At 36.8% G+C, this 24,761-nt stretch overlaps 1 protein-coding gene across 3 annotated transcripts in view; it reads left to right on the forward strand.

The window, feature by feature from the left end:
• Window positions 1-24,761, forward strand: part of NARS2 (asparaginyl-tRNA synthetase 2, mitochondrial) — a 131,361-nt gene that overhangs the window by 50,383 nt on the left and 56,217 nt on the right. For all 3 annotated transcript variants that reach the window (XM_069564958.1, XM_069564961.1, XM_069564959.1), the window contains one exon: window positions 10,489-10,583. In XM_069564958.1, coding sequence (XP_069421059.1) covers window positions 10,489-10,583 — 95 coding nt within the window. The remainder of the gene's footprint in view (window positions 1-10,488; window positions 10,584-24,761) is intronic.

A 24,761-nucleotide genomic window follows, 5' to 3' on the forward strand; every position in this document is an offset into this window, starting at 1 on the left:
AGTCACTTCAGTGATGTCAGACTTTTGCAACCCCCTGGACTGTAGCCTGGCAGACTCCTCTGTGCATGGGATTCTCTAGGCAAGAATACTGGAGTGGGTTATCATGCCCCCTTCCAGGAGATCTTCTTGATCCAGGGATTGAACCCATGCCTCTTTATGTCTCCTGCATTGGCAGGTAGGTTCTTTACCACTAGCTCCACCTGGGAAGCCCATTTTCGTTATAAGTAGTGCAGTGTTAGATTTTACTAACCACCTATATTCTTGGTATTTGACTTTGTTTCATACTTTGTTCTTGGCTTTTTGATTTTCCTGTTGGTGCTTATCAAAGTAATCCACACCACTGACAGAAGATTAAAGTGTTAGTGTTTATGTGATAAAGGATACACAGGGAATAAAACCAGTATACTTTTTAAGTACTTGCTGATAATACCTCAGAGTTCCTCTTTTTAAGAAATAAGCTATTTAAAATTTAGTTTTTGAATAGGTAATATAGTTTATTGTTCAAAAGGTATCTATTTCAAAGTGCAGGAGGATTCCATCATACCTTGTTCCCCAGTAATCTAATTTCCTTCCCCAGAATCAACCATTGTTATTGATTCAGTACAACCATTGCATTTCTTATGAATTCTGGAAAAGAATGTTTGGTTAAGGATAGAGATCCTGGAGTCTGACCACCTTGGTTCATTCTCTTTGTCATATTAGACAAGAACTTAACCTGTGTGTCTCAGTTTCCTTCTCTGTAAATGGGGATACTCTTTGTTAGATGCTTATACACTCTTTGGCTATGGTTGTTTTTGTAGAAGTATCTGTATCTAAATGATTATTTTTTTAACCTCAGAAAAATAGTTTAGTTAGAGGTAATTTTCATTCACAGCACACAGTTGTTACTGGTCTCTGCAAGGCCCTTGTATCCTATCACAGTGTAGCAAAACCGTTTATTCTCTTCTGTGAGTCTACAGGTCATTTGAGTGGTTGGTTGGGTTGGGCTTAGTCAGCTGATGGGTTGGCTGAGAGCTGGCCATCTAGAATGATTTTGTGTGAGATGACTCATCTCTTTTCCACTTACCTCTCAAATTTCCCTATTATGCTAATCAGGATGTGAATCTCTTTGGTAGCTTGGCTCCAAGAAAGAATGTGAACTACACAAGCAGGTTTTCAGGCCACTATTTGTGTTAATTTTGTTACCACGCCATTGACCAAAACAAGTCACGTGGCCAGGCTCAGGGGTAGTGTGTAATATGCCAAGGGGGTTGAAATAGAGAGGTGTGACAAATTGGAGACATTAATGCAATTAATCTAACACAGTTGACTCTGAAGTAACTGCCGTCCAGCACTTGGTGGTTGCCATAGAGCTATTGTTGGTCGGTAGTAAAGCGGACAAGTTGAAAGTTAAGAGGTCACCAAGCACTGTGTTAAGTGTGTCACTGTGTCAGACTGCCACAGTCTTCTGAGAGTAATGACTTCAGTTCCATTTTCTCCTCTCAGATCTTATGCACATTCCTTTTCAACAATAGAAGGCCAGCTGTAGCCTGGAACCGTGCAGGATTGGGGGTTCTAGGAAACAGAGTCCTCAGTGTAGATGGGAGCAGTAATGCGAAGCTGATAAAGTACCATCCAGCATAATCTTTTTCTTGCGTTATCTTTTCTGCTTTATACCAATCACCACTTCCATTCCTTATATTCTCTTGGAGGCACTCACCTTAATTTCTTTGATACGTCTTTTTACTATGAATATAACCCCATAAAATATGAGTGATTTTTTCGTGTGTATATTTTAAATTTACATTAATGATAATAGAGTTATTGTTATATTATTCTGTTTTCTACTTTTTTCCATTTAGCTCTGTTTTGAAATTCTGTTTATGTTACTATAGGTATATCTGTTTTTTGCTTGTCATTGCTACACAATATTCTTTATATTTGCCTTCTACATTTTGCTTACCATTTCTAGTAATGGACAGTTAGGTTGTTTCCAATCCTAAGTTATATTCCCCCTCCAAAAAAAAAATTGCAATAGTCTTCTACATATTCCATAATATACTTGTATGAAAATTTCTCTAGAATATATATCCAAAAATTCCTCGGTCATAGGGTATATGGCTTAATTTCACCATGTTATCCAGAATAACTGTACCAGTTTATACTATACTGGCATTACCTCAGCATTCCTTTTTTCCTCTGAGTTAGTTTTTCTATCAGTTTGTAACTTAGGGTAAAATACCACCTCTTTATTAGCTCACAGCTCTATAGCTCAGTAATCAGAATCACATGGCTGGGATCAATCTCTCAACTCAGAGTCTCACTGGTTTGATATACAAACCAGTGTATCAGCTCTCTAAGCATTCTGTGCTGCCATCTGGAGCTTGCTCTTCCAAACCCATTCTTGCTATAGGATTGTATATAGGACTGAGATTCCCAATTTGTTGCTAGCTGCTAGCCAGATTCCTCTCAGCTCCTAGAAACTGCTCTAAGCACCTTTCCATATGTCTTTGTCTTCAGGAGAGCAACAGCATTTCAAATCCTTCTCATGCTTCAAATTTCTGACTTTCCTACAGCCAGTTGTAGAAAACTTTTTACTTAAAATTTTTTATTTTTAAAGGACTAGCCAGGAAATTTCCAAATCTTGAGGACTTCTGATTTGGAACTTTAATTAAATTTGTAAAATCTCTTCACATCAATATTTGGCTTAGTGGTTGAATAAACCAGGGCTGAGAATCTTGAAACACATCTTATTAGTAGAAATCTGCCTGTTACATAGTGACTGTACCTCTGCACTTGATATTATGTAGCTTTCTAATCTTTGTGAGCCAGATATATGTAACGAATTCATCTTAAAATGCCTTGTTTTAATTTGTATTTCTCTAATTCATAGTGAATTTGAGTGCTTCTTCATACATCTTAACCTTTTGAATTTTCCTTACTGTAAATCTGCTTTTCATACCCATTGTCCAGGTGGTGAGCAGCTTATTTTCTCTTGTTTTCTTCAAGGAGGTCCTTATATTTTCTACCCATTAAGCACTTGTCAGTTTTAAATGTTGAAAATATTTTATCCTTAATCTGTTATTCTGCTGACTTCTTATATCTTCCTTTATTAAATAAAATCCTTAACTTCAATGTTTCAATTTGAAGATCTTGTTAAAGAGGTCCTTTCCCACTGGCAAAATCACTAAGTTAGATAGTTAATTCGTATATTCTTATTCTTTCTTCATTACAGTGGAAGTATTTAGACTGTGAATTTTAAAGTTGCAATCCCATATTAGTTTTTGACCCTATCAGGTTCAATAATTACTTGTTTATGTATGTGTTTAAAAAGTTGAAATTCATACAATATAAATTCACTATTTAAAGGGTACATTTCGGTGGCATTTACTACATTTACAGTGTTAATACAGCTACCACACCTATTAAGTTGCAAAACATTTTCATTACCTCAAAAGAAAACCCCATGCCCATTAAGTAGTCACTTCTCATTTCCCACTTCTCCCCAGACCATGAAAATGAAGTGTTAGTCTCTCAGTCGTGTCCAAATCTGCAACCCTATGAGCTGCAGACCACCAGGCTCTTCTGTCCAGGGGTTCTACAGGCAAGAGTACTGGAGTGGATTGCCATTTCGTTCTCCAGCGGGTCTTCCCCCGCCAGGGATGGAACCTAGGTCTCCGGTGCAGGCAGATTCTTTACTATCTGAGCCACCAGACCATGGCTCCCCAGACCATGGCTCTCACCAATCAGTCTGTATGGATTTACCTAGTCTAGATATTGCATATAAATGAAATCATGCAATATGTGGCCTTTTTTAAAATGTTTTTCACTTTGCTTAGGGTGTTCAAGCTTTATCCATGTTTTAGCATACATAAATACTTCATTCCATCTTATGACTAAATAGTATTTCACTGTTTATATATATTGCATTTTGTTTGTCCACTTATCAATATTTCTGCCTTTGTTATGAGGCCACTCCAGTACTCTTGCCTAGGAAATCCCATGGATGGAGGAGCCTGGTAGGCTACAGTCCATGGGGTCGTGCAGAGTTGGACACGACTGAGCGACTTTGCTTTCATTTTTCACTTTCATGCACTGGAGAAGGAAATGGCAGCCCGCTCCAGTGTTCTTGCCTGGAGAGTCCCAGGGATGGCGGAGCCTGGTGGGCTGCCGTCTGTGGGGTCACACAGAGTCAGACACAACTGACGTGACTTAGTAGCAGCAGCAGCAGTACTGTTATGAACATTAATGTCAAGTATCTATTTGAATATTTGTTTTTTTATTTTTTATAACTATAAAAATTGAAGTATAGTTAATTTACAGTGTTGTTAGCTTCAGATGTACAAAAAAGTGATAGTTTTATATTTGTTATTTTTCAGATTCTCTTCCATTAAGACACTGAGTGTAGTCCCCCATGCTGTATAGTAGGTCCATGTTGTTTATCTATGTTGTACATAGGAGTGTGTATATGTTAATCTCATTTCAGTTCAGTCACTCAGTAATGTCTGACTCTTTGCAGCCCCATGGACTACAGCATGCCAGGCCTCCCTGTCCATCACCAACTCCCGGAGTTTACCCAAACTCATGTCCATTGAGTCGGTGATGCCATCCAACCATCTCATCCTCTGTCATCCCCTCTCGTTCTGCCCTCAATCTTTCCCAGCATCAGGATCTTTTCAAATGAGTCAGCTTTTTGCATCAGGTGGCCAAAGTATTGGAGTTTCAGCTTCAGCATCAGTCCTTCCAATGAACACCCTGGACTGATCTTCTTTAGGATAGACTGGTTGGATCTCCTTGCTGTCCAAGGGACTCTCAAGAATCTTCTCCAACACCACAGTTCAAAAGCATCAATTCTTCAGAACTCAGCTTTCTTCACAGTCCAACTCTCACATCCATACATGACCACAGGAAAAACCATACCTTGACTAGATGGACTTTTGTTGGCAAAGTAATGTCTTTACTTTTTAATATGCTGTCTAGGTTGGTCATAACTTTCCTTGCAAGGAGTAAACATCTTTTAATTTCATGGCTGCAGTCACCATCTGCAGTGATTTTAGAGCCCCCCAAAATAAAGTCTGCCACTGTTTCCACATCTATTTGCCATGAAGTGATGGGACTGGATGCCATGATCTTTGTTTTCTGAATGTTGAGCTTTAAGCCAACTTTTTCACTCTCTTCTTTCACTTTCATCAAGAGGCTGTTTAGTTCCTCTTCACTTTCTGCCGTAAGGGTGGTGTCATCTGCATATCTGAGGTTATTGATATTTCTGGCAGCAGTCTTGATTCCAGCTTGTGCTTCCTCCAGCCCAGCGTTTCTCATGATGTACTCTGCAGGGTGAAAATATACAGCCTTGATGTGCTCTTTTTCCTATTTGGAACCAGCCTGTTGTTCCATGTTCAGTTCTAACTGTTGCTTCCGGACCTGCATACAGACCTGCCTGCATTCTCAAGAGGCAGGTCAGGTGGTTTGGTGTTCCCATCTCTTTCAGAATTTTCCATAGTTTATTGTGATCCACACAGTCAGATGCTTTGGCATAGTCCATAATGTGGAAATAGATGTTTTTCTGGAACTCTGTTGCTTTTTCGGTGATCCAGCAGATGTTAGCAGTTTGATCTCTGATTTCCTCTCTGCCTTTTCTAAAACCAGCTTGAACATCTGGAAGTTCATGGTTCACATATTGCTGAAGCCTGGCTTGGAGAATTTTGAGCATTTCTTTGCTAGCGTGTGAGTTGAGTGCAATTGTGCGGTAGTTTGAGCATTCTTTGGCATTGCCTTTCTTTGAGATTGGAATGAAAACTGACCTTTTCCAGTCCTGTGGCCACTGCTGAGTTTTCCAATTTTGCTAGCATATTGAGGGCAGCACTTTCACAGCATCGTCTTTTTGGATTTGAAATAGCTCAACTGGAATTCCATCACCTCCACTAGCTTTGTTTGTAGTGATGCTTTCTAAGGCCCACTTGACTTCACATTCCAGGATGTCTGGCTCTAGGTGAGTGATCACACCATCGTGATTATCTGGGTCATGAAGATCTTTTTCGTACAGTTCTTCTGTGTATTCTTGCCACCTCTTCTTAGTATCTTCTGCTTTTGTTAGGTCCATACCATTTCTGTCCTTTATTGAGCCTATCTTGGCATGAAGTTTTCCCTTGGTATCTCTAATTGTCTTGAAGAGATCTCTGGTCTTTTCCATTCTATTATTTTCCTTTATTTCTTTGCACTGATCACAAACTCCTAATTTTTCACTCCCTACCTGTTCTCCTTTGGTAACCATAAATTTGTTTTCTGTGTCTCTGAGTGTATTTCTGTTTTGTAAGTGAGTTTATTCACATCATGTTTTTAGATTCCACATATAAGTACTATTAGATGCTCAGTCCTTCCATTTTGCTACCAGTGGCATTTCATTCTTTTTTGTGTGTGGTTGAGGAATATTCCACTGTGTGTGTGTGTGTGTGTGTGCGTGTGTGCGTGCGTGCATACACACTAGATCTTCTATTCATCTGTCTTGACTATTGTAAATAGTGCCACTATGAACATTAGGGTACATGTATCTTTTCACGTTAGAGTTTTTTATTTCTCTAGATATATGCCCAGGAGTGGAATTGCTGGATCATATATTAACTCTAGTTTTAGTTTTTCAAAGAACTTCCAGACTGTTCTTTACTATGGCTGCACCAATTTTCATTCCCACTGGTAGTATGGAAGGGTTCCCTTTTTTTCATACCCTCTCCAGAACTCATTGTTTGTAGAGTGTTAAATAATAGCCATTCTATCTAGTGTGAGGTGGTACCTCATTGTAGTTTTGATTTGCATTTCTCTAAAACTTAGTTATATTGAGCATCTTTTCATGTGCCTGTTGGCCATTTGTATGTCTTCTTTGGAGAAATCTTTATTTAAGCCTTCTGCCCATTTTTTAATTTTTTCTGTTTTTTCTTTTTTAATATTGAGCTGTTTGTGCATTTGAAAATTAATCCCGGGTTGATCACACTGTTTGCAAACATTTTCTCCCATTCCATAAATTGTCTTTTCATTTAAAAACTGACAAGTTTGATTAGGTGTCATTTGTGTTTGCTTTTATTTCAATTGCTCTATGCATTAAATCAAAAAAATATTGCAGCAACTTATGCCAAAGAATATTCTGTGTATATTTTCCTCTGGGAGCTTTATAGTATCTGCTCTCACATTTAGGTCTTTAGGCCATTTTGAGTTTATTTTTGTATATGGTGTTAGAGAATGTTCTAATTTCATTCTTTTGCATGTATATATTTTCCTTGCACCACTTATTGCAGAGATTGTTTTTTCTCCCTTGTGTATCCTTGCCTCCTGTGTCATAGATTAATTGATTGTAAGCACATGGGTTTGTTCTGGGCTTTCTGTCCTGCTGCATTGATCTGTGTGTCCTTTTTGTGCCAGTGCCATGCTGTTTTGATGACTGTTGTTTTGTACTATATTCTGAAGCCAGGGAGTGTGATTTTTCTAGCTGTGCTCTGTCTCAAGACTGTTTTGGCTACATGGGGTCTTCTCTGTATTTCCATACTCACTGAAAAAATTTTCTAGTTCTATAAAAGATGCCATTGATAATTTGGTAGTGCTTAGTGTTCAATCTCTAGATTGCCTTGGGAAGTATGACCCTATTTAACAATATTGATTCTTCCAATCCAAGAACTTGGTTTATCTTTCCATTTGTTTGTGTCATTTTCAATTTCTTTCATTGGTGGTCTTATAGTTTTCAGAGTATAGGTCTTTTGCCTCCTTAAGTAGGTTTATTCTTAGGAATTTTGTTTGTTTTCATATGATGGTAAATGGGATTGTTTCCTCGATCTCTCTTTCTAATCTTTCTTTGTTAGTATATGAAATGCAACAGTTGGTGTGTATTAATTCTCTATCCTGCAGTTTTATTGAATTCATCAATGAGCTCTAGCAGTTTACTGGTAGCATGGTTAGAATTTTCTATGTATAGCATCATGTCATTGTTAACAGTGAGAGTTCTACTTCTTCTTTTGCAGTTTGGATTCCTTTTATTTCTTTTTCTTCTCTGATTGCTGTGGCTAGGATTTCCAAAATCACATTGAATAAGAATGGCAAGAATGGGCACCCTTGTCTTGTTCCTGATCTTACAGGAAGTGTTTTCAGTTTTTCACCATTGACTATGACATTATGGGTTTGTCGTATATGGCCTTTATTATGTTGAGGTATGTTCCCTCCATGCCCACTTTCTGAAGAGTTTTTATTACAAATGGATGTTGAATTTTATCAGAAGCTTTTTATGTATCTTTTGAGGTGATTTTATCATTTTTATTCTTCAGTTTGTTAATATGCTGTATCAATCAATGTAACATTGATTGATTTCTGAGATTGTAAAATCCTTGCATCCCTGGGATCAATCTCACTTCATGAAGGTGTTTGATACTTTCAATATATTGTTCTTTGAATACTTGGTTCTAATTCTTTTAGACATATACCTAGAAGTAAAATTTGTGTTGTGTATATATAGTATTCCTTGTTTATCTTTTTAAGAAACCACCAAACTCTTTTGAAGCTACCTGCCCCACCATTTTTGCTGATATCTCTCAGCAATTACTTTTTAAAAGAAATATTTTATAATTTCCCTTTAATATCCTAAAATAAAATTTATAGATAGCATAACTTAAAACATACAGAAGCTCTTAAAGATTGCTGTAGTGCATTTATTGTAATGTAAAGGAGAACTAAAAGGAAGTAATTTATTAAAAATAGTATGCATTTCAGTAAGTAAATGTTTCCATATGACACTGGAAGTCATAGTGAAGTAGTGATATGTTTGTAACTTTAAAACAGTTGAATTTAAGAGTTGTAAGAAACTCAGATTTCCTTTTGTACAAATGCTGATAAATGAGAGTAAAATCAACTCTTAAGTATTAGATTTTTTTACATATACACAAAATGAGAGAAACCACTTTTAGAGAAGTCAATAAAACACCCATACAAATTACAGATGAAAGAAGTTAAAGAGGTGAAGGAAAGGAAAAAGTATAATGTTCATACAAATGTACTGGGCCTTACTTGAAATGTAATCATTTAGTAAATAATGAAGACATATCAAAGAACACATCTTTTATTTTGAAATCCTAACGTAAGTCAGGTATTTTAGTCCTGAGTAAGGACTTGGAAACAATATAGTTTAAGTGATAATGAGTCTCAATGATGAATTTTTAAAAAGCAATAATAGGGCATTTAGGACCAGATCAAAGTTAAGTTTTAAAAATAATAGGCAGTTACAAAATAAATTAATAATTTCATTTGATAATTTTACACTAGCTATCACATTCATTCTCCTTTCGAAGGCAAAAAGAGGAGAGGGCAGCAGAGGATGAGATGGTTAGATAGCATCAATGGACATGAGTTTGAGCACACTCCACAGAGATAGCGGATGATAGGGAAGCCTGGCATGCTACAGTCTACGGGATCACAAAGAGTAGGACACAATTTAGCAACTGAACAACGACAGTCATGTTCATACACACACATACCCATACACAATATGCAGTATTTTTAGAACAGCCAAGGGAATTAAATAAGATACCTTCATTTCATTTGTTTCTATAACTCAGTAGTTGGTACTCCACCTCTTAAAAGGAGTCTTACCTCCTCTATTGAAAATTTTATATTGGCTTGGTTGCTTTTACAGTATTTGTTTTAGTGCACCATTACACTGAAACATTTTCAGATCACAATTTGCAATATAAGAGTAGGTAAATTATCTTCCTTCACTCCAAATGGATATAATAGTCATCACTTGATACAGAAGGTTTCTTAATTATACTATTTAAATTATGCATGACCTCCAAATAACTTTTTATCTTAACTGTCAATAAATGTTGACTGGCTTGTTTCTGACCAGTTTCTTTTTTTTTTTTTTTTCTGACCAGTTTCAAATGGACTAATCACTCTATATTACAAGTTCATAAAAATCTTTAAATGTGAATGTTCATCATATCTTTGAAAGATAAGGTCTGGCTTTTCTTATCTCCTAGTTGTCATAAAGGTTAAGTGAAACGAACATGTTTGTGGTTTATAATGTGTTTATTAAAATCTGTGTTAAATGTATTATTATTAACAATTTAATAATATGACAAGACATTTTTTAGAGGCTATTCCCTTGTGAAAGTTAAATTTTAGTCATGGGTCAGAATTGTGAAAGACTGTCTAATGCTTCACATTTAAAACATAATTTCTTGCTTCAGCTTGCCCCTCAATCAAAATCAGTTTTTAGGAAAGAGTATATTTTATGACCAAAGTACTTTGCCCTTTAGTAGTTGTGCATTTCAAAAATATGGAGCAAACTTCCTTGACCTTAGCACTTACCAAGCAGGGATTTTCTCTTTTAAGTGTGTACTGAAAACTGCCTTTTTTTCATGAGAATGAGCTGTCCTCATATATTTTAAATTGCTTTGTGATTTTTAGTTGTGACAGAAATGTGAATGCAGTTCAGAACGTGTAATAGCTTCTTGTGGCCTCTGTTTTCTTTTGCAGCCTTCAAGCAAAATAAAGGTGCCTGAGGAGAATTTCTTCAATATTCCTGTTTTCTTAACTGTCTCAGGACAGCTTCATCTTGAAGTGATGTCAGGGTACAGAGTTTTCTTTTCTTTTACTGGAATGGGCTACTGTTTATGGGTTGGGTGAGAGTGTAATAATGTTTCCTTTCCCGGTGCTGAAACCTAAAAATTGAAGTTAAGGTTTGTGGTTAGTCCACGTCAGTTCACTAAAAGTACATTTAGATTGACACTTTGACAATATCCAGATTTCTTACTAAAAAAAATCAGGGTAGTATCCACTTTTTTTGGTGAAGAATATAACTTTGGAAATATGAAGTGATTTATTTTTTCTTTGTACTAATCTTTTTGGCTTACATCTCAAACATATAATCAAAATATAAGTATAATTAATCATGTTTATGAAAGTAAAAACAGTTATAATTCACACCTGAAAATTATGAGAGGTACTTGGAACAGATGGAAGAAAAAACTTTTTAAAATTATGGTTTAAATAAAGGAAATTAACTCACACAATCATCATGATGTGTAACCAATTAAAAAGTGTTAGAAGTCAGATCCCATTAATTTTAGCCAGTCTTCAAATCTCTGGAAAGTCACTATAATCCTTTCAGTGCAATTTCCTTTTTTTTTAGAGATTAAACAGGAAAATCTTTACTCTTTAAATTTTATGTTCTGTGATTCTGTGGGTAATTTTCTTAATGCTGACTCAACAAGTACTGAATCTCTACCCAAATATAAATATCTTTGTTTTCTCATACAGAGCTTGAGACTTAAAAACCTTTTTAGGAAATGGCTGCATTGAAAATAGGCAATCTTTATGTATTTCCCATTGTTTTTTAAATGTGCAGATGGAAAAACTGAGGGGAAATAGTATTTGTGTTGGCTTTTTTTTTTTTTTTTGATGGACTTTACTGGCAGGATAAAGAATGTCAATGGTGGAATAAAGATATTCCAAGATATTCTTGAAAATAATATATACTTAGATTCTTTTCTGATTTATCTTTGAGAAAGAAAGATACTATTTGATAATTACAGAGACCAAATAATAGAAAATATTATCAGAATATGGTATAGAAAAACTATTATCATAATAGCTCTGTGAGATTGTAGGAACTGCAGAATTGTTTGTGGGAAAGGCCATGTCAGACATGTCATGGAAAGTTTCTTGTGCCTGTCAGTATAATTTTTAAAACTTTAAAACATTCATAGAAATATAAAGTGAATATGTATCAAATATTTTATTTGGTTATTAATTACTGAAGAAATAAGTAAAATAGTAAGACTAGTTCAAAGAGCATTTGGGAGGCTGTGAAATAATAGGCAGTTTAATAAAGGAATTTCAAAATAAGATTGCTAGATAAGTTACAAAGTAGCTGATATCCTGCAGATCAACTAACTCTAACCTTTAGAATTTTCTCTTCTGCCTAACAGAAATGATTTGCACATCTGCTGGACAAAAATCTATAAGTTAACAAGTAACTTTACCTAATCTGGGCTATTTAGTTCAATAGTAAATAGAATAATGGAGCAAAGTTCATCTCTTGGGTAATTAAATAACCTTTGAGTGTGTCTGTAGCCTTGTATTATATTGGAAGGATGTCCTATCTCCCTATTAGCTTTATCCAAGTTTAGGATAACCTTTCTTAACAACCTTTCATTATTCATTTCTTTTTATCTATAAACTAGAGAAAAGGTTTATTTCCCTCAAATGTGTCATAATGTGGGAAAAGTATAAGTTTGCCAAGTTTTTCTGTTACAATATCAGTAGTGGATTATGTTCCCCCTTTACAAGTAGAGTACAGTGAACCACAGAATACATGGTACTGTGAAACTTGACAGACGATTAAATGGACAGAATATGAGGGATTTATTAGTGTGTTATGAAGTTATTTCTGACAGAGGCAGTCAAATATTCCTAGCTTAATAGTTTCAGTATTATTAGTACACAGTACATCGTGTTTAAGATTAATGCGTGATTTAGTCTCAGTAAGAAATTGTTAGTCTTACTTTCCTTAGCATTTTTTTTCTAAATTTTTTTTAACAGACTTTTAAAATGGAGTAAATGGTCACTATATTTAGAAGGTTAACATTTTCTAAAAGGATATCTGTGTTGCTTTAGTGGGTGTATGGCTCCATTTTAAAGTTTAATTTTGTTGTTGTTTTAAATAAACTTTCTATTTTTTAATACTTTTTTAAAATAACATTGTTAAAAATGATCTTTTTTATTGTTTATCTTTGGCTGTGCTGGGTCTTCGTTGCTGCACGGGCCTTTCCCTAGTTTCGGAGAGCAGGGCCCAACTGTCTGGCGGCAGTGCATGTGCTGCTCATTACGGTGGCTCCTCCGGGCACGGAGCACAGGCTGCCGGGCATGCGACTTCAGTAGCTGTGATTTGTAGGCTCAGTAGTTGCGGCTCCAGGGCTCTAGAGCGCAGGCTCAGTAGTTGTGGTGCAGGGGCATAGTTGCTCCTCAGCATGTGGCATCTTCCTGGATCAGGGATGGAACCTGTGTCTCCTGTGTTGGCAGGCGGGTTCTTTAGCACTGAGCCACCAGGGAAACCCTGAATAATTTTTAAATGTAGAAAAGTTGCAGAGATAGTTCAGACTTCTTGTGTACCTCTCACCCAATTTCCCCTATTGTTAACATCTTACACGTTGCTGTGGTACATTTGTGAAAACTTAAGAACCCAACGTTAACACACTACTATTAACTATAAATTCCAGACTTTATTTAGATTTCATTGGCATTCCGTCAGTGCCTTTTTCCAGGATCCACTTTAGGATGTGCTTAGCTGCTCAGTCGTGTCCGACTCTTTGCAACCCCATGGACAATAGCCCACCAGGCTCCTCTGTCCATGGAATTCTCCAGGCAAGAATACTTTAGTGGGTTGCCATGCCCTTCTCCAGAGGATCTTCCCAACCCAGGGATCGAACCCAGCTATCCCACATTGCAGGCAGACTGTTTACCATCTGAGCCACCAGGGAATTACATTTAGTTTTCAGGTTTCCCTGTTCTCATCTCGTCTATAACGGTTTCTCAGACTTTCCTTATTTTTCATGGCTTGTAGAAAGTATGCCAGTCTGGGTTTTTCTCATATTTTTCTTAAATTTCGGGGAAGCCATGGGAGTGGAAAGAATACCACAGAAGTGAAATGCTCTTCTTGTCATGCATCATGTCAGGGAGGACTTGGTATCAATATGATGCCGTTCACACTCGTTGCTTGTGTTACTTGCCAAGTTTCACCACTGAAAATGTACTGTTTTTCTTTTTCTCTGCTTTGTTCTTTGAAAATGAGTTACTGAGTGTACCCACACTTACTGGAGGTAGGAGTGAGGGGTTGGGAAGTGGGAAATGGAATTATGCACCATGTCCTGCGGTGAGGGCAGTATTGAGAATTAATCTGTATGAATGATTTTTTGTCTCTTTGCTCTGATGTATTTATTTATGTTGTCTCTTCTATCAGGATGGACTGATGTATGGTTTAGGCTGTATTTCAATGCTCTGCTGTTTACTTTACTGCTCAGATTGTTTTAGTTGTTGGGAATTGTTGTATTTTAATTCTTGTACCCCTTTCACATGCCCCTGTCCTTTTGTCTTTTAAGTACCTCCTCATTCTCCGGTACTGTTAGATACCAAGATTTTTTCCTTTGTTAGTTTGTTCTACTGTTCTGTAATTGATGAACCTACACTGAAACAGTACTGTTACTCAGAGTCCATCATTTATGTAGGGGTCACTCTTTGTAGTGTATGTTTTATAGGTTTGGAGAAGTGATGTCATACAGAGTAGTTTCACTGCTCTGAAAGTGTATGCTCCTGTGAATCATCCCTCCCTCTTTCCTTCCCTCCCTCCCACCTAATCCCTGGCAATCTCTGATTTTTTAACTGTCCCCAAAGTTTTGCCCTTTCTAGAATGTCATAGAGTTGGAGTCGTACAATACGTAGCCTTTTCACATTTTCTTCATTTAGTAATATGTATTAATATTTAATACTCCATATCTTTTCAGCTCATGTCTTTTTAGCATTGAGTAGTATTTCATTACATTGATGTATTACATCTACTTTTGCTTTATTGACTACGCCAAAGCCTTTGACTGTGTGGAGCACAACAAACTGTGGAAAATTCGTAAAGAGGTGGGAATACCAGACCACCTGACCTGCCTCCTGAGAAATCTGTACGCAGGTCAAGAAGCAACAGTTAGAACTCAACATGGAACAATGGAATGCTTCCAGGTTGGGAAAGGAGTACATCAAGGCTGTATATTGTCACCCTGCTTATTTAACTTGTATGCAGAGTGCATCATATGAAATGCTGGGCTGGATGAAGCACAAGCTGGAATCAAGATTACTGGGAGAAATATCAGTAACCTCAGATATGCAGATGCACCACCTTATGGCAGAAAGTGAAGAGGAACTAAAGAGTCTCTTGATGAAAATGAAAGAGAGTGTGAAAAAGCTGGCTTAAAACTCAACATTCAAACAACGAAGATCATGGCATCCGGTCCCATCACGTCATGGCAAATAGATGGAGAAACAATGGAAACTGTGACAGACTTTCTTTTCTTGGGCTCCAGAATCACTGCAGATGGTGACTGCAGCTGTGAAATTAAAATATGCTTGCTTCTTAGAAGAAAATCTATGACAGACCTAGACAGCATATTAAAAAGCAGAGACATTACTTTGCCAGCAAAGATCCGTCTAGTCAAAGCTATGGATTTTCCAGTAGTCATGTATGGATGTAAGAGTTGGGCCATAAAGAAAGCTGAGTGCTGAAAAATTGATGCTTTTGAATCGTGGTGTTGGCAAAGACTCTTGAGAGTCCCTTGGACTGCAGGGAGATCCAACCAGTCAGTTGTAAAGATACTCACTTGAAGGACTGATGCTGAAGCTCGAATACTTTGGCCACCTGATGCAAAGAGCTGACTCATTGCAAAAGACCCTGATGCTGGGAAAGATTGAAGGTGGGAGAAGGGGACGACAGAGGATGAGAGGGTTGGATGACATCACCGACTCAATGGACATGAGTTTGAGTAAGCTCTGGGAATTGGTGATGGAAAGGGAAGCCTGGAGTGCTGTAGTCCATGGGGTCACAAAGAGTCGGACATGACTGAGCGACTAAACTGAACTGAGTATTTCATTAACTGGAAGTACCATGGTTTATCCTTCTGTTCGCTTACTGAAGGACATCTTGGTTGCTTCATGTTTTCGCAGTTATCCCAACCATATTTTTTAATTTTCTCTACCCTGATCTCAGAATCAGCCATTTCTTCTAAAGCCCTGATTCCTTTTCTTGGAAAATGGTATTTAGAAAATAAGAGTTAGTCACTAGTATCTTGCTGCTGCTGAGGGATTATTGATTTTAAGCCCTTTCAGCAGACATAGCTATAAATGTTTTTTAAATAAACGAAAGCTAAGTGTTTTCATTACAGTCTGCCTAGAAACAGTGCAGTGTAAGTTGAGTGTCTGTTCTGAAAGAATTAGAAATGCCCTAAATTGTAAAACTTATACTTACGAGATGTCATGTAATAAAGTTTTCCATTTTTTTGTCAGTTAAACCCAGAATTAGAGGAAGCCTTGGCCTAATGTATTTAAAAGGATTTTTGATTATTATTGTTTTCTTTATTGGTTTTGTGATTTTTAGTTTTGTTGCAGGTGTTTTTTTCCCTTTATATATATTTTTACAAAGCCACAAAGTCAGGCATATTTCAGGATAAAACATGTTTTTCTTTTGAACATTGCTATTAGAAGTATAAACTAGTACAGCCTCTCTAGAGAAATACTTTTGCAGTGAGAATTATTCTTAAGGAAATGATCTGACAATTTCTGTAAAGATGAGCAAAAAAAAAAAACAGTTGAAATCAACTTTTTACTAATGAAAAATTACTAACAATCTAAATACTTATTTAAGAAGATTGACTAATCCTCAATGTTCTAAGAAAATATTCAGCACCATTTACCATCTGGGAGTAATGAACCTTATTTTTAATAAATATTTTTAAGCCATGTTATGAATAGTTTGCTAAAGTAAAAATAAACGAATGGTGAAAATCAACTTTATTAGAATTTCAATGAGTATTTAAATACAGCAAACCCAGATTTTTAAGAATTTTATTATTGAGAGATTTACTTATTATAAAATTCATCAATTTAAAATATACCATTCAGTGGGTTTTAGTATATTTTCAGGTTTTTGAACATCACTATAATCTAAGAATATTTTTAATCATCCAGAAAGAGGCTTTTTCCCATTAGCAGTCACCATCCTCTCTCCCACCGTAGGCACCAGTAATCAGTCTGCTTTATGTGTCTGTGAATTTTCCCATTCTGGATATTTCATATAAATGGAGTCACACCATATATAGCATTCTGTGACTGGTTTACTTTATTTTGCATAATACGTTCAATGTCTGTCAGTGTCGTAGCATGTATCAGTATTTGATTCTTTTTTGTTGCTGAATAACAGTCCATGTTATGAGTATAACACGTTTGTTTATCCATTCAGCAGGTCATAGAAATTTGGGTTGATTTTTCTTTTGGCTGTTAAGAATAATGTTCACATGACTGTTTGAGTACAAGTATTTGTGTGAACATGTTTGCATTTCTCTTGGATGGGTACTTAGAAGTGGAAATGATGGGTCACATGGTAAGTTTCACCATGTGAGGAACTGTTAGACTGTTTTTCACAGTGGCTGCACCAAACTTAAAACCCCACCAGCAGTGTATAAAGATTCCAATTTCTCCACATCCTTGCCAGTACTTGTTATATGTCTTTTATCGTGCCACAGGACACCCAGGTTTCATCCCTGGGTTGGGAAGATGCCCTGGAAATGAGAATGGCAACCCACTCTATTATTCTTGCCTGGAGAATTCCATGGACCGAGGAGCCTGGCAAGCTATAGTCGGGCTTGCAGATTCAGACAGGACTGAAGGACTTACATACTCATTGAGTGTGAAGTGACGTCTTTATGGTTTTTATTATGCATTGCCCCCATGACTAATGTTGAGCATCTTTTCACATGCCTCTTGGCCATTCAGATGTCGTCTGTGGAGAAATGTCTATTTAAATCCTTGGTTCATGTTTTCAGTTATTTTAGTTATTTCTCTTTTTATAGTTTAGTTATAAAAATTCTTTATATATTCTAGATATAAGTCTCTTATCAGATAAACTGATATATATCTGATAACAGATAAACTGGTATCTATCTGATATCAGATATCAAATCATATAAGAATTTGATACCTGATTTACAAATATTTTTTCTCATTCTGTGGTTTTTTTTCATTTTCTTGAATATGATGGCTAAACCCAGTTTCTTGTCTTTACGTTTCTAGGTTTTGAAAGTACTCCAAATAGAAGCCGTTTTGAATGTAGCCAGCTGTGTATCAGTTGCCATGTATGATCCTGGAATATGTCTGTACTTTAAATACAGGTTCAAATTTCAGATATATCTTTAATAGGCTCTAGCTTATTATTACTTTTGGTTCTTGCAGCACATTATCAAAAATAACTTTGATACCTCTTAATTTTATTGAAGAGAGGTTTAATTGCAAAACATTTTCATTTTTAAATTACTAAACACCAGTTAGAAGGATCAAATCAGTGAATTTTTTCATTTCTGCATGTTATTTTTTTCCTTCCAAGTAACTTTGTGTACACACTTGCCTTTAAGCATTGTCCACTTATTAACCATATCAAGTAAATTTTGATCTATGATTGTCATGAACAGTGAAAAAATATTGTCACACAAGGAAAAATAAATACTGTTGTTAAAATGACCATACTACATAAGGCAATCTGCAGATTCAGTGCAATTCCTATCAAAATCCCAATGATGATTTTCACAGAACTATAACATATTTTTAAAATCTGTATAGAAGCAAAAGACCTCAAATAGCCAAAGCAGTCTTAGAAAGAAGAGCAAAGGTGGAGGTATCACATCCCCTGATTTCAAACTATACTACAAAGCTAAAGTATTCGAAACAGTATGATTCTGGAACAGACATGTAGATCACTGAAACAAAATAGAGAGCCCAGAAATGAATCCACACTTACATGGTCAGTTAATCTATGGCAAAGGAGATAACAATGTACAGTGGAAAAAGGGCAGCCTCTTCAATAGATGCTGTTGGAAAAACTGAACTATTTTCTCATACAGTGTATAAAAACAAGCTCAAAATAGGTTAAAGACTTAAATATAAGACTTGAAACCATAAAACTTACAGAAGAAACTTTAAGCATTTGAGATTGGACTCAGCATTATTTATATATATATATATATACACTTTTTTGATATATCTCCTCAGGCAAAGTTATTTTTAAAAAGCAAAAATAAACAAAAACTACGTCAAACTAAAAGCTTTTACACAGTGAAAGAAACCATCAACAAAACAAAAAGGCCACCTACTGAAAAGGAGAAGATATTTAAAATGATATGTCTGATAAGGGGCTAATATCCAAAATATACCAAGAACTCATACAACTCAACATAAAAAAAAATAATATAAAAAACTGGGCAGAGGACCTGAATAGAAATTTTTCTAGAAATGACACACAGATGGCTAACAGGCATATGAAAAGATACCCAACATCACTCTCATTAGAAATGTTTATCAAAACCACAGTAAAATATCACCTCACACATGTTAGAATGCTCATTATCAAAAAGACAACAAATAACAAAAGTTTGTAAGTATGTGGAGAAAAAGGAATCCTCATGCACTATTGCCAGAAATGTAAATTGGTGCATTCACTATGCAAAAAAGTATATTGTTGTTGTTGTTCAGTCACTAAGTTGTGTCCAAATCTTTGTGACCCCGTGGACTGCAGCATTTCAGGCTTCCCTGTCCTTCACTATATCCCAGAGTTTGCTCAAACTCGTGTCCATTGAGTCAGTGATGCCAGCTAGCCATCTCATCCTCTGTTGCCTCCTTCTTCAGTTCAGTTCAGTTCAGTTGCTCAGTTGGGCAACCCCATGAGCTGCAGAACACCAGGCCTCCCTGTCCAGCACCAACTCCTGGAGCCCACCCAAACTCATGTCCATTGAGTCAGTGATGCCATCCAACCCTCTCATCCTCTGTCATTCCCTTCCCCTCCTGCCCTCAGTCTTACCCAGCATCAGGGTCTTTCAAATGAGCCAGCTCTTCACATCAGGTAGCCTAGAGTTTCAGCTTCGACATCAGACCTTCCAGTGAACACCCAGGACTGATCTTTAGGATGGACTGGTTGGATCTCCTTGCAGTCCAAGGGACTCTGAAGAGTCTTCTCCAACACCACGATTCAAAAGCATCAATTCTTCGGCTCTCAGCTTTATAGTCTAACTCTCACACCCATACATGACTGCTGGAAAAACCATAACCCTGACTAGTTGGACCTTTGTCAGCAAAGTAATGTCTCTGCTTTTTAATATGCTGTCTAGGTTGGTCATAACTTTCCTTCCAAGAAATAAGCGTCTTTTAATTTCATGGCTACAGTCACCATCTGCAGTGATTTTGGAGCCCAAAAAATGAAGTCTGACATTGTTTCCATTGTTTCCCCGTCTATTTCCCATGAAGTGATGGGACCAGATGCCATGATCTTCATTTTCTGAATGTTGAGCTTTAAGCCAACTTTCTCACTCTTCTTTTTCACTTCCATCAAGAGGCTCTTTAGAAACTCTTCACTTTCTGCTATAAGGGTGGTGTCATCTGCATATCTGAGGTTATTGATATTTCTCCCGGCAGTCTTGATTCCAGCTTGTGCTTCCTCCAGCCCAGCGTTTCTCATGATGTACTCTGCATATAAGTTAAATAAGCAGGGTGATGATATACAGCCTTGACATACTTGCGTGCCCTCAAACTTTCTCAGCATCAGAGTTTTTTCCAGTGAGTAGTCTCTTGCATCAGGTGGCCAAAATTTTGGAGCTTCAGTTTCAGCATTACTCTTTCCAGTGAATATTCAGGGCTGATTTCCTTAGGATTGACTACTTTGATCTCCTTGCTGTCCAAGGGACTCTCAAGAGTCTTCTCCTACACCACAGTTTGAAAGCATCAGTTCTTCAGCAGTCAGCCTTCTTTATGGTCCAGCTCTCACGTTGTACATGTTCAGTTCCGTCGCTCAGTCTTGTCCGACTCTGCAACCCCACGGACTGCAGCACCCTAGCCTTCCCTATCCTTCACCAACTCCGGGAGCCTACTCAAACTCATGTCCATTGCATCAGGGATGCCATCCAAAAATCTCATCCTCTGTCATCCCCTTCTCCTCCTGCCTTCATTCTTTCCCCAAATCAGGGTCTTTTCCAGTGAGTCGGTTCTTCGTGTTAGGTGGCAAAAATATTGGAGTTTCAGCTTTAGCATCAGTCCTTCCAATAAATATTCAGAACTGATTTCCTTTAGGACACTGGTTGGATCTCCTTGCCGTCTAAGGGACTATCTCAGGAGTCTTCTCCAACACCACAGTTGAAAAGCATCAAGTCTTCGGCACTCAGCTTTCTTTATAGTCCAGTTCTCACATCATACATGACTACGGGAAAAATCATAGCCTTGACTAGTCAGACCTTTGTTGGTAAAGTAATGTCTGCTTTTTAATATGCTGTCTAGGTTGGTTATAGCTTTTCTTTCAAGGTGCAAGCGTCTTTTAATTTCATGGCTGCAGTCACCATCTGCAGTGATTTTGGAGCCCCCCAAAATAAAATCTCTCACTGCTTCCACTGTTTCCCCATCTATTTGCCATGAAGTGATGGGACTGGATGCGATGATCTTAGTTTTCTGAATGTTGAGTTTCAAGCCAACTATTTCATTTTCCTCTTTAACTTTCAGCAAGAGGCTCTTTAGTTCTTCTTCACTTTCTGCCATAAGGGAGGTGTCATCTGTGTATCTGAGGTTACTAATATTTCTCCAGGCAACCTTGATTCCAGCACATTGTACATGACTACTGAAAAAACCATAACTTTGACTAGATGGACTTTTGTCAACAAAGTGATGTCTCTGCTTTTTAATATGCTATCTAGGTTTGTCATAGCTTTTCTTTCAAGAAGCAGATATCTTTTAATTTCATGGCTACAGTCACCATCCACAGTGATTTTTGGGCCCAAGAAAATAAAATCTGTCACTGTTTCCACTCTTTCCCAATCTGTTGCCATGAAATGATGGGACCAGATGCCGTGATCTTAGTTTTTTGAATGTTGGATTTTAAGCTAGCTTTTTCACTCTTTTCTTTCACCCTTATCAAGAGGCTCTTTAGTGCCTCTTCACTTTCTGCATTTAGAGTCATAACATCTGCATATCTGTGGTTATTATTTCTCCCAGCAATCTTGATTCCAGCTTGTGCTTCATCCAGCCTGGCATTTCTGCATGATGTACTCTGCATATAAGTTAAATAAGGAGGGTGACAGTACATAGCCTTGATGTACTCGTTTCCCAATTTGGAACCAGTTTGTTGTTCCATGTCTGATTCTAATGATTGTGTTTTGATTTTCATTCAGATTTCTCAGCAGGCAGGTAAGTTGGTCTGGTAGTCCCATTTCAAAACAGTATGGGGATTCCTCAAAATATTAAAAATAGGACTGCCATCCAATCCAACAATTTCACTTCTGGGTGTTTTTCCAAAGAAAACAGAAACACTAATTTGAAAAGATATATACACCCCTGTGTTTATTACAGAATTATTTGCTATGGCCAAGATATGAGAACTACATATGTCCATCGACAGATGACTGGAACAAGAAGATGTGATATAGTATATAATAGAGTAATACTTAACCGTAAAAAGGAATGAAATCTTGCCATTTGCAACATGGATGGACCAACAGGTTATTATGATAAACGACAGAAATCCAAGAAAGACAAATACTGTATGATTTCACTTATATGTGAGATCTAAAATACAAATGCATAAACAAAACAAATAAATAATCACATTAAACATAAACAGAGTAATAAACAGATACAGAGAACAAACAGGTAGTTGCCAGAGATGAGGGTGTAGGAAAATGAGTAAAATAGGGAAGAGGCATTAAGAGATACAGGCTTTCAGTTAACAAAATAAATGAGCCATGGGAATAAAATGTACAGAGTAGGGGATATTATCTGTAGTAATGCAATATCATATGGTGACAAGTGGTAGCTCAACTTAATGTGGTAATCATTTTGTAATGTGTAGAAATACCAAATCACTGTATTGTGCACCAGGAACTAACTTAGTGCTGTAAGTCAGCTTATATCAAAGATAAAGAAACCCGTAGAGGAAGAGATTAGATTTGTGGTTACCAAGGGGCAAGGGGTGAAGTGAAAGAGAAATTGGCTGAAGCTGGTCAAAAGGTACAAAATTCTAGTTATAAGATGAAATGTACAACATGATTCATATAATTGACACTGCTGTGTCTTGTATATGAAAGTTGTCAAGAGAGTAAATCCTAAAAGTTCCCATCATGAAGAAAAGAATTTTTTTCTATTTTGTATATATACAAGGCTGTGTGTGTATATATATATGCAGATGACACCATCTTTATGGCAGAAAGTGAAGAAGAACTAAGGAGCCTCTTGATTAAAGTGAAAGAGGAGAATGAAATAGTTGGCTTAAAACTCAACATTCAGAAAACTAAGATCATGGCATCTGATCCCATCACTTCATGGCAAATAGATGAGGAAACAGTGGAAGCAGTGAGAGATTTTATTTTGGGGGCCTCCAAAATCACTGCAGATGGTGACTGCAGCCATGAAATTAAAAGACGCTTGCTCCTTGGAAGAAAAGTTATGCCCAACCTAGGTAGCATATTAAAAAGCTGAGACATTACTTTGCCAACCAAGGTCTGTCTAGTGAAAGTTACGGTTTTTCCAGTGGTCATTTATGGATGTGAGAGTTGGACTATAGAAAAAGCTGAGTGCCGAAGACTTGATGCTTTTCAACTATGGTGTTGGAGAAGACTCTTGAGAGTCTCTTGGACTTCAAGGAGACCCAACCATTCAATCTTAAAGGAAATCAGTTCTGAATATTCATTGGAAGGACCGATGTTGAAGTTGAAATTCCAATATTTCGGCTACCTGGTCCAAAGAACTGATTCACTGGAAAAGACCCTGATCCGGGGCAAGACTGAAGACAGGAAGAGGGAATGACAGAGGGTGAGACGATCAGATGGCGTCACCAACTCAATGGATATGCGTTTGAGTAGGCTCTGGGAGTTGGTGACGGACAGGGAGGCCTGACGTGCTGCAGTCCCTTGGGTCACAAAGAGTTGGGCACGACTGAGTGACTGAGCTGAACTGATATATACAAGATGATGGATGTCCACTAAACTTATTGTGGTAATCATTTTATTAGAATATTTAAGTCATTATAAGGTGCTTTTATGATCCTGCATGTCAATTATATCTCAATAAAACTAGAAGAAAAACATTATTAAGTGTTTTAAAACAGAAAAAGAATATTGTCACATATCCTTTTAGCAGAATAGTACGGTCCAAGTTTGTATTGGAAATTATTGTATTGATGCAGTCCTTGCTATGGAATGATTTATTAGATGAAAGTACCATGTTTCCTTTTTGCCCATAGGATTGTATAATTCACTTACCAGTTCTTGTGTCTGTGAAATTGATTTAGGATATTGTTATCTAAAGCTTCATGGTCTGAGATTTCACTTACACAATCAATTTTACGAACATTGTTAGAGACTGGATCGTTACTATCTGTCTCTTTGTTTTCCTTTGCTGGTTTGTTCAGTATTTATGAAGCATCTTTATCATTTTTCTTAATGTTTGTCATTTTGAGTGAAAACTAAGGAATCTCAGTTCTCAACAGTGTTCTTTGAAAACTACAGAAAAGACTATAATAATAGTGTCTCTGGGCTTTTTTAATATCTTAAAAAATGATATGATAGTTCATATACTGCATTGAGAAAATTGAAGGTGATCTCACTGTGCATTTCTCCCTTATCACTATGTATCTGAGACATCCATCATTCTGTTCTCAAAACATTTTACTGTTTTTAAATTTATTAGGAATAATTGATGAATAATAATTTCTAGGCTGATGAGATAGCAAAATGTTTCGATATACAGAAAACGTAAGATCACTAAAACCTCATATTTTCTTAGATTCATGAAAGAATTCAGTGGGTTTATTCTGTTAGGAAAAAAAAATAGTAGAGATTTATGTTTCTTGGATGATTCTGTAATGTCTTGAATTGTGTCTGCCCAAAAGACAAGAACTCTGAATGCAACCTTCTTTGGAAATAAAATCTTTGCAAATGTGATCAAATTAAAGTGCTGGATTAAAGTGGGCC

The sequence above is a fragment of the Ovis canadensis genome, chromosome 21 (assembly GCF_042477335.2).
Source record: "Ovis canadensis isolate MfBH-ARS-UI-01 breed Bighorn chromosome 21, ARS-UI_OviCan_v2, whole genome shotgun sequence".
Classification (NCBI taxonomy): Eukaryota; Metazoa; Chordata; class Mammalia; order Artiodactyla; family Bovidae; genus Ovis; species Ovis canadensis.